Consider the following 9879-nt stretch of genomic DNA (forward strand, 5'->3'; position numbering starts at 1 on the left):
GGAGGGTATTCAGAATTAATTAGAATTCTCAACTACAAGGTCAGCACTGTGAGAGAGCGGAGTAGCAGAATGTGTTAATCGTAGAATAGGGTCCTTGTGCATGAGTCGCAAAAACCCAGCCTGCAGGTGCAGCAGGTGGTCAGGAAGGCGAATGGGATGCTGGCCTTCATAGCAAGGGGGATTGAATATAGAAGTAGGGAGGTCTTGCTGCGGCTGTATAGGGCATTGGTGAGGCCGCAGCTGGAGTACTGTGTGCAGTTTTGGTCACCGCACTTAGGCAATGATATTTTGGCCTTGGAGGGAGTGCAGAGGAGGTTTACTAGGCTGATACCGGAGTTGAGGGGGTTGAGCTATGAGGAGAGGCTGAATAAACTAGGCTTGTACTCGTTAGAGTTTAGAAGAATGAGGGGAGATCTCATTGAGACGTATAAGATGATGAATGGGATGGATAGGATAGAGGTGGAGAGACTCTTCCCACTTAGAAAAGACAGTAGGACTAGAGGGCACAGCCTCAAGATAAAGGGGGGGCGGTTTAGAACGGAGTTGAGGAGGAACTTCTTCACTCAAAGGGTGGTGAATCTCTGGAATTCTCTGCTCGTTGAAGTGGTGGAGGCTGCCTCGCTAAATATTTTTAAGACGCGGGTTGATGGGTTTTTGATAAGCAAGGGGATTAAGGGTTATGGGGAGAGGGCGGGAAAGTGGAACTGAGCCACGACAGATCAGCCATGATCTTATTGAATGGCGGGGCAGGCTCGAAGGGCTAGATGGCCTACTCCTGCTCCTATTTCTTATGTTCTTATGTTCTTATGTAAAGGTCAGCACTGTGCGAGAGCGGAATAGCAGAATGTGTTAACACCAGAATAAAGGTCAGTGCTGTGAGAGAGCGGAATAGCAGAATGTGTTAACACCAGAATAAAGGTCAGCACTGTGCGAGAGTGGAATAGCAGAATGTGTTAATCACAGAATAAAGGTCAGTGCTGTGAGAGAGCGGAATAGCAGAATGTGTTAACACCAGAATAAAGGTCAGCACTGTGTGAGAGTGGAATAGCAGAATGTGTTAATCGCAGAATAGGAGTCAGTATTGAGTAAAAGCAGAACACGAGAACAAGGCACAGGCTTAACCGGGATCGTTTCGCGTCTTGGGTCACTGTCTGGAATCTGCATGTTCTCCCCATGTCTGTGTGGGTTTCTTCCAGGTGCTCTGGTTTCCTCCCACGCTCCAAGATGTGCGGGTTAGGTTAATTGACCATGCTAAATAGCGTCAGGGGATTATCAGGGTAAATGTGTGGGGTTACGGAGATAGGGCCTGGGTGAGATCGTGTCAGTGCAGACCCGTTGGGTTGAATCACCTCCTTCTGCACTGTAGGATTCTATGATTTACTCTTTAATATAAAGTTTGAATTGTAGAACCATAACCATTTGGCCCATCTTGTCTACGGCCCACTCTGCATTTCTGGGGGGGAATAGGGAGGGAGAAATTTGGTTTCCCAAGAACTGAACTCCCTTTTCAATGGAAAATGGGAACTGAAACACGAGTTGAGGGTTATAATCTGGTTGAATGTCAGTGTTTATATTAATAAGTAGCTGTGAGAATGGGGAGAAAGTGGCATCCTGTGTGTGTGCGCGGGCGGGCGCGCCCACCAAGGTATCAGTGCTCCGGGGGGGAAAAGAGACGGCGCCGTGACTGCGCATGCGCAGCATTTACTGCCGTGGTTCTCGCCGACGGAGATTTCCCGATTGTGGCTCGGTCGGGTTCCCGCGCAACGTCATCACTGTGCGACTCTTGTGGAAGTAGTCAGGGCAACAGAGAGCAAGAGAGAGAGAAGAAGATAAAGGGAGGGATAGAGATATTGGAGAGGGAGAGGGAGAGGAGGGGCAGATAGGGAGAGGGGAATGGAAGGGGAGAAGGAGAGGATAGAGAGAAAAGAGAGAGAGTGAAGGAGAGAGAGAGAGGAGGACAGAATAGAGAGAGAAGAGGGAAAAGAGAGAAAGAAAGGATAGAGAGAAAAGAGATAGTGTGAGGGAAAAGGAGGGAGAGAAGGAAAAGATAGAAGGAAAGGATAGAGAGTGAGAAGGAGACAATAGAGAGAAAAAAAGGGAAAAGAGAGAAAGTGTGAGGGAAAAGGAATAGATGATAGAGAAGAGGGGAAAAAGAAGAGTGGAAAAGGATAGAGGAAGAAGAGAGGGAAAAGGAGAGACTAGCAAAGAGGAGGAAAAGGAGAGAGAGAGAGAGAGAAGGAGAGGATCAAGACGAGAGGGAAGAAGGGAGGAAAGGATAGAGTGGACAAAGTGAGAGAAACGGGCAGTGAAAGAGCAAGGAAAGAGGAAAGGGACCGGGGGAAAAAGCGAGAGAGAAATGAGGATGCAAGAGGAATAGAGGACAGGAGAGAGAGAAAGCAAGAGAGAGATCTAACACAAGGAGAACGTTAAGCTAGAGAGGAAGGAATAGAGTGTGAGGGGAAATAAGAGAAAGGGACTGGGATACTACAAGAGGGAGAGAGAGACAGACAGAAGTTGGGGCCAAGAGATTAAGGAAGTGACGAGATAGATTACAGGGCAATGGAATGGGGGACACTCAAACTGGGAGAGGAATGAGAGAGTGCGGAGATTGAGAGAAAGGGAGAGTGAGAAAAGAGTGGTGGATTTGCTTTTGGATTAGAGTGGGTGGGAATTAGGGTTAGAGTCACAGGGAGACTGGGAGGGAGTGTAGAATATTATCGGACTCCGGAGCAGGTTAACACAGCGGAGAGAGGGAGAGGAACCCTCCAACAGGGAGCCCAACACTCCAATATTAAACACAGGGCTGTGAAAGGTTTCAGGAGTTGATTGGGATGAGGGAGTGAGAGTTCCCCTGTCAGGATGGAGAAGACAATGTCCAGCCAGGGAGTGGGAGCCTATGACTGGAGCTGCCCAGCGAGGAGAGCTCGTCTGGAGGAGATCTTCTTCCGAGAAAAGGACTTCATCCGGGTGGGGAGCGAGGAATGCCGAGAGTTCTGGAGCTTCCTGGAGCGTTACCAGCGCTTCCAGGAGAGGCGGAGGGAGAGGAAGGCTGCAGAGCAGCAGGGAGAGGCAAGGGAAAGGAGGGGCGAGAAGAGGAGCGAGGAGCGAGGGGAAGAAGAAGGAGAGGAGAGGAGGAGAGCTAAACGAGGGAGCGAGAGGAGGAGGGAGGAAGGAGGGAGCGAGAGGAGGAGGAGGGAGGAAGGAGGGAGCGAGAGGAGGAGGAGGGAGGAAGGAGGGAGCGAGAGGAGGAGGAGGGAGGAAGGAGGGAGCGAGAGGAGGAGGAGGAGGGAGGAAGGAGGGAGCGAGAGACGGGGAGAAGAGGGATGGAGCGAGAGGAGGAGGGAGGAAGGAGGGAGCGAGAGGAGGAGGGAGGAAGGAGGGAGCGAGAGACGGGGAGAAGAGGGATGGAGGGAGAGGAGGAGAGAGGAAGGAGGGAGTGTGGGAAGGGGAAAAGGGGATGTGAGGAGAGCGGTGCTTGTGGATGTGCCGAAAGAGTACGACCCCAGTTACCGGATTAACCTGTCGGTGGTGACTGGGGATGTAGCGAGGGAGGGGTGTGGGCGGAGGAGGGGGGAGCGGGAGATCCCGGGGGAGGGGGAGATCCCGGGGCGGGAGCGGGCGGCGTTCCGGCAGGCTTTGCGGCACTTTGCCGAGTTCCAGCAGAAGCAGAGTTTTGGGCGCCTGTGCCGCCTGCTCCAGTCCCGGCGGGCACTGCCCGTGGCCAGCTACCGGCCCCGGCTGCTGGAGCTGGTGAGGGGCAGCCCGGTGGTGGTGGTGGCGGGCGACACGGGCTGCGGCAAGTCCACCCAGGTGCCGCAGTACCTGCTGGAGGAGTGGGCCGGCCCGGGGGAGCAGCTGGTCTGCACCCAGCCCCGTCGCATCGCCTGCCTCTCGCTGGCCCGCCGGGTGGGGCTGGAGTGCCTCCGGCCGTCCTGGGTGGGCTATCACGTCCGCTTCGAGGCCTCGGCGCCCCCCGGCGCCCGCCTCCTCTTCCTCACCGAGGGTCTCCTCCTGCGGCAGCTCCAGGCCCCCGGGCCCACCCTCGACCGTTACCGTGCTGTCATTGTGGACGAGGCTCACGAGAGGCACCTCCACGCCGACTTCCTCCTGGGGGTCCTGCGGGGTCTGCAGGCAGCACGGCCCGGCCTCCGCCTCCTCCTCATGTCTGCCACCATCAACGTCGAGCTCTTCTCCCGTTATTTCAACGGAGCCCCCGTCCTCCAGGTCCCCGGGAGGCTCTACCCCATCAAGGTGAGGAGGAGGGGCGCAGGGTGAGGATTTGGAAGGGGCTGAGGGTGAGGGAAGGGGTGAGGGTGGGGTGGGTTGTGTCGTGTTCATTTGACCCCGGTCCTGACGATCAAATGTAAAGCCACACTCTGCGTCGCTGCCCTGCAATGCCTGATCCTTGCCTCCAACTTTCAGCTTGGCCTCAGATCCCCGGCTCCCTCAGATCCCCGGCCTCTGATCCTGATCCCTCTGACCCTCAACCATCCAGAAATCCCTGGTCCCAACCCCAACCCCTGATACTGTCCCCGGGTCCCGACCCTTGATTCTGACCATGAGCCCTGATGTGGAGATGCCGGCGTTGGACTGGGGTAAACACAGTAAGAAGTCTCACAACACCAGGTTAAAGTCCAATGGGTTTATTAGGTAGCAAAGGCCACTAGCTTTCAGAGAGCTGCCCCTTTATCTGGTGAGTGGGGAGTTCTGTTCACAAACAGGACACATAAAGACACAAACTCAATTTACAAAATAATGGTCCAAATGCGAGTCTTTACAGATAATCAAGTCTTAAAGGTACAGACAATGTGAGTGGAGAGAGGGTTAAGCACAGGTTAAAGAGATGTGAATTGTCTCCAGACAGGACAGTTAGTGAGATTTTGCAAGTCCAGGCAAGTCTTGGGGGTTACAGATAGTGAGACATGAACCCCAGATCCCGGTTGAGGCCGTCCTCACGTGTGTGCGGAACTTGGCTCTCAGTCTATGCTCAGCGACTCTGAGCTGTTGTGAAGTCCGCCTTGGAGAACGTTTACCCGAAGATCAGAGGCCGAATGCCCGTGCCAGCTGAAGTGTTCCCCCACAGGAAGAGAACGCTGTTGCCTGGTGATTGTCGAGCGATGTTCATTCATCCGTTGTCGTAGCGTCTGCACAGTCCCCAATGCATCGGGACATCCTTTCCTGAAACGGATCAGGTAGACAACGTTGGCCGAGTGGCAAGTGTGTGTGCCTGGTGAATGGTAAAACAGATCACAAACCCACTCAGATCACATTATTTAGTAGATTCAGTTTGTGTGTTTATATGCCCTGTTTGTGAACAGAGCTCCCACTCACCTGATGAAGGGGCAGCTCTCTGAAAGCTGGTGCTGCCAGATAAACCTGTTGGATTTTAAGCTTCTTACTGTGCTTACCCCAGTCCAACGCTGGCATCTCCACACCCGAACACACACGCACAGAGGAGCCCACCATTCTCGTTGCCTCACACCCACCCAGCCCCTCTGCAAACCACCTTCCGGGCTGGAGGTTGTGGTTGTGACAGGAATGTGGACGGTGTATTAACCCGTGTGTTTCCCCCTCCTGTAGGTGATTTACCAGCCGCCCGAGGAGCCGGAAGGGGAGAGACGTGAGCGCATTGATCCTGGCCCTTACCTGAGGGTGATGCAGGCCATCGATCAGCAGTACCCAGCTGAGGAGCGAGGGGACCTGCTCACCTTCCTGAGTGGGGCGGCCGAGATTGCGGCTGTGGCAGACGCAGCCCGGGCTTACGCCAACCTCACCAAGCGTTGGATTGTTCTCCCACTTCATAGCGGCCTCTCATCAACCGAACAGGACAAGGTAGAGCGCGGCGCTCCCTCGGCACTGACCCTCCGACAGTGCGGCGCTCCCTCAGCACTGACCCTCCGACAGTGCGGCGCTCCCTCGGCACGGACCCTCCCACAGTGCGGCGCTCCTCAGCACGGACCCTCCCACAGTGCGGCGCTCCCTCGGCACGGACCCTCCCACAGTGCGGCGCTCCTCAGCACGGACCCTCCCACAGTGTGGCGCTCCCTCGGCACTGACCCTCCCACAGTGCGGCGCTCCCTCGGCACTGACCGTACGACAGTGTGGCGCTCCCTCGGCACTCACCGTACGACAGTGCGGCGCTCCCTCGGCACTGACCCTCCCACAGTGCGGCGCTCCCTCAGCACTGACCCTCCCACAGTGCGGCGCTCCCTCAGCACTGACCCTCCCACAGTGCGGCGCTCCCTCGGCACTGACCCTCTGACAGTGCGCGCTCCCTCGGCACTGACCCTCCCACAGTGCGGCGCTCCCTCAGCACTGACCCTCTGACAGTGCGCGCTCCCTCGGCACTGACCCTCCCACAGTGTGGTGCTCCCTCAGCACTGACCCTCCCACAGTGCAGCACTCCCTCGGCACTGACCCTCTGACAGTGCGCGCTCCCTCGGCACTGACCCTCCCACAGTGCGGCGCTCCCTCAGCGCTGACCCTCCCACAGTGCGGCGCTCCCTCAGCACTGACCCTCCCACAGTGCGGCGCTCCCTCGGCACTGACCCTCCCACAGTGCGGCGCTCCCTCGGCACTGACCCTCCCACAGTGCGGCGCTCCCTCGGCACTGACCCTCCCACAGTGCGGCGCTCCCTCGGCACTGACCCTCCCACAGTGCGGCGCTCCCTCGGCACTGACCCTCCCACAGTGCGGCGCTCCCTCGGCGCTGACCCTCCCACAGTGCGGCGCTGCCTCAGCACTGACCCTCCCACAGTGCGGCGCTCCCTCAGCACTGACCCTCCCACAGTGCGGCGCTGCCTCGGCACTGACCCTCCCACAGTGCGGCGCTGCCTCGGCACTGACCCTCCCACAGTGCGGCGCTCCCTCGGCACTGACCCTCCCACAGTGCGGCGCTCCCTCAGCACTGACCCTCCCACAGTGCGGCGCTGCCTCAGCACTGACCCTCCCACAGTGCGGCGCTGCCTCAGCACTGACCCTCCCACAGTGCGGCACTCCCTCGGCACTGACCCTCTGACAGTGCGGCGCTCCCTCAGCACTGACCCTCTGACAGTGCGGCGCTCCCTCGGCACTGACCCTCTGACAGTGCGGCGCTCCCTCGGCACTGACCCTCCCACAGTGCGGCGCTCCCTCAGCACTGACCCTCCCACAGTGCGGCGCTCCCTCAGCACTGACCCTCCCACAGTGCGGCGCTCCCTGATTCCGTGCTGATCCTCATTCCAGGTTTTTGATATTGCTCCACCGGGAGTCCGGAAGTGTATTGTAGCTACGAACATCGCAGAGACATCCGTTACCATTGATGGTGTGCGTTTCGTTGTGGATTCAGGTGAGTGGGAACAGAATTCACGGCACGGTGGCACAGTGGTTAGCATGCTGCTTCACAGCTCCAGGGTCCTGGGTTCGATTCCCGGCTCGGGTCACTGTCTGTGTGGAGTTTGCACATTCACCTTGTGTCTGCGTGGGTTTCCTCCGGGTGCTCCGGTTTCTTCCCACGGTCCAAAGATGAGTGGGTTAGGTTGATTGGCCGTGCTAAGAAATTGCCCCTTAGTGTCCAGGATGCATGAATTAGTGGGTATGATATGGGGTTAGGGCCTGGGTGGGATTGTGTTCGGTGCAGACTCGATGGGCCGAAGGGCCTCTTTCTGCACTGTAGTGTTTCTATGATTCAAAGTTTCACTCTGTATCTAACCCCGTGCTGTACCTGTCCTGGGAGTGTTTGATGGGGGACAGTGTAGAGGGAGCTTTACTCTGTATCTAACCCCGTGCTGTACCTGTCCTGGGAGTGTTTGATGGGGGACAGTGTAGAGGAGCTTTACTCTGTATCTAACCCCGTGCTGTACCTGTCCTGGGAGTGTTTGATGGGGGGACAGTGTAGAGGGAGCTTTACTCTGTATCTAACCCCGTGCTGTACCTGTCCTGGGAGTGTTTGATAGAATCATAGAATCCCTACAGTGCTGAAGGAGGCCATTCAGCCCATCAATTCGTCACCAGCCACAGTCGCACCCAGGTCCTGTTCCTGTAACCCCACATATTTATCCCACTAATCCCCCTGACCTAGGGTCAATTTAGCACGGCCAATTAACCTGACCCGCATATCTTTGGTCTGTGGGAGGAAACTGGAGCACCCCGGGGAAACCCACACAGACACAGGAGAATGTGTAGACTGCACAGACCCAAGCCAGGAATCGAACCCAGGTCCCTGGTTCGCAATGCTAATCACTGTGTCACCAAGACCTTGTGTTTGATAGGGATAGTGCGGAGGGAGATCTATATTACGTAAACGTTCGGCATTATGAAGCAAAGGCGGGTTGTGAAGAACCACAGGTTGAATAGATCCATGATGTAAAGGCTGTGATTTGCGACCCCACAGGTAGTGGAGATATCCATTTGACATCCGCAGCCCTGGTTGGGGAACAGCCCCTCCAGTGAGGGGAGGAGCAGGGCTCTGCTGCGATGCTCACCACAGTTCAATAGTTGAGTGCGCGCGTGCTGTGGGAAAAAAAGAACTGACCCCCGCCCCCCCCCCCCCCCCCCCCCCTCCCTCTGCTTCCCAGGGAAGGTGAAGGAGATGAGCTACGACCCCAAGGCCAAGATGCACCGACTGCAGGAGTTCTGGATCAGCCGGGCCAGTGCCGAGCAGCGGAAGGGGCGGGCGGGTCGCACAGGCCCCGGGGTCTGCTACCGCCTCTACGCCGAGTCCGAATATGACGCCTTCGCCCCTTACCCCGTGCCCGAAATCCAGCGTGTGGCCCTCGACTCGCTGGTGTTGCAGGTAAGAACCACCCCCGCCTCCAGCCTTTTGTTCCCCACCCCGCCGCCTTCCACAGTCGAACAGCCCGCCTCCTGGCTGCTCCATTCAGCCTCTTCCCCAGTGTGGGGGGGTCGGAATGGACATCATTTACACAGTGCGATCCCAGACCAGCCCTGGGAAGAGTGAGAGAGGGACCGACCTCTTGCAACCATCAGTGACTCCTCTCAGTGAGCTATCGTTCGAAGCTTCGGGGTGTTTGAAAGTGAAAGAGGTGCACCCACATCTCCACCCCCACATAGGACGTCCCAGTACACCTCACACCCAATCAAGCAGCACCTTTGTTTTGGGAAGGCATCGCGTTCATTAAATATGGACTGTATCTCTCAAATTTCAAAGTGCGGCGCTCCCTCGGCACCGACCCTCCCGCAGTGCGGCGCTCCCTCGGCACTGACCCTCCCGCAGTGCGGCGCTCCCTCGGCACCGACCCTCCCGCAGTGCGGCGCTCCCTCAGCACTGACCCTCCGGCGGTGCGGCGCTCCCTCAGCACTGACCCTCCCGCAGTGCGGCGCTCCCTCAGCACTGACCCTCCCGCAGTGCGGCGCTCCCTCAGCACTGACCCTCCCGCAGTGCGGCGCTCCCTCGGCACCGACCCTCCCGCAGTGCGGCGCTCCCTCAGCACTGACCCTCCCACAGTGCGGCGCTCCCTCGGCACCGACCCTCCCGCAGTGCGGCGCTCCCTCAGCACTGACCCTCCCGCAGTGCGGCGCTCCCTCAGCACCGACCCTCCCGCAGTAACTCCTCAAAACCCAAATCAGTTTGAAATCTTCTCCTCCCAAGGTCCAGCATTTACCCCCCACTGTTCCTAATTGCTCCCTTGAGAAGGCGGTGGGTGAGCTGCCGTCTGAACCCCTGCAGTCCCATACACTGTAGGTACACCCACAGCGCTGTTAGGGATGCAGTTCCAGGATTTTAACCCAGCCACAGTGAAGGAACGGCCAATTTTGTGTGTGTGTGTGTGTGTGTGTTTTGGTGGGGTGGGTTGGGAGGTGGGGCGTGGAGGGTGTGTGTTACTCAGAGGGGGGACCTTGCAGGCTGTGGGTGTTCCCCATGGTATCTGCTGCCGTTCT

General features: G+C 57.5%; 1 protein-coding gene across 1 annotated transcript; it reads left to right on the forward strand.

The window, feature by feature from the left end:
* The first annotated feature begins 1872 nt into the window (after positions 1 to 1872).
* Positions 1873 to 8938, forward strand: dhx34 (DEAH (Asp-Glu-Ala-His) box polypeptide 34). The gene is made up of 5 exons (XM_080184636.1): positions 1873 to 3231; positions 3496 to 4251; positions 5581 to 5832; positions 7225 to 7327; positions 8556 to 8938. Exons 1-5 carry the CDS (start codon positions 2860 to 2862, stop codon positions 8936 to 8938), a joined length of 1866 nt encoding a protein of 621 aa, XP_080040762.1. The 5' UTR covers positions 1873 to 2859.
* Positions 8939 to 9879: the final 941 nt, after the last annotated feature.

This window comes from Carcharhinus amblyrhynchos, unplaced genomic scaffold (genome assembly GCF_965287045.1).
Source record: "Carcharhinus amblyrhynchos unplaced genomic scaffold, sCarAmb.v2.hapA scaffold_845, whole genome shotgun sequence".
NCBI lineage: Eukaryota > Metazoa > Chordata > Chondrichthyes > Carcharhiniformes > Carcharhinidae > Carcharhinus > Carcharhinus amblyrhynchos.

Excerpts from the sequence above, each read along its gene's own strand:
- dhx34 (XM_080184636.1), top strand. The coding sequence starts at position 2,860 with ATGGAGAAGACAATGTCCAGCCAGGGAGTGGGAGCCTATGACTGGAGC. Across the intron at positions 3,232-3,495 it reads AGAGGAGGAGGAGGGAGGAA|TACGACCCCAGTTACCGGAT; the intron begins GGAGGGAGCGAG and ends GTGCCGAAAGAG. Across the intron at positions 5,833-7,224 it reads CATCAACCGAACAGGACAAG|GTTTTTGATATTGCTCCACC; the intron begins GTAGAGCGCGGC and ends TCCTCATTCCAG.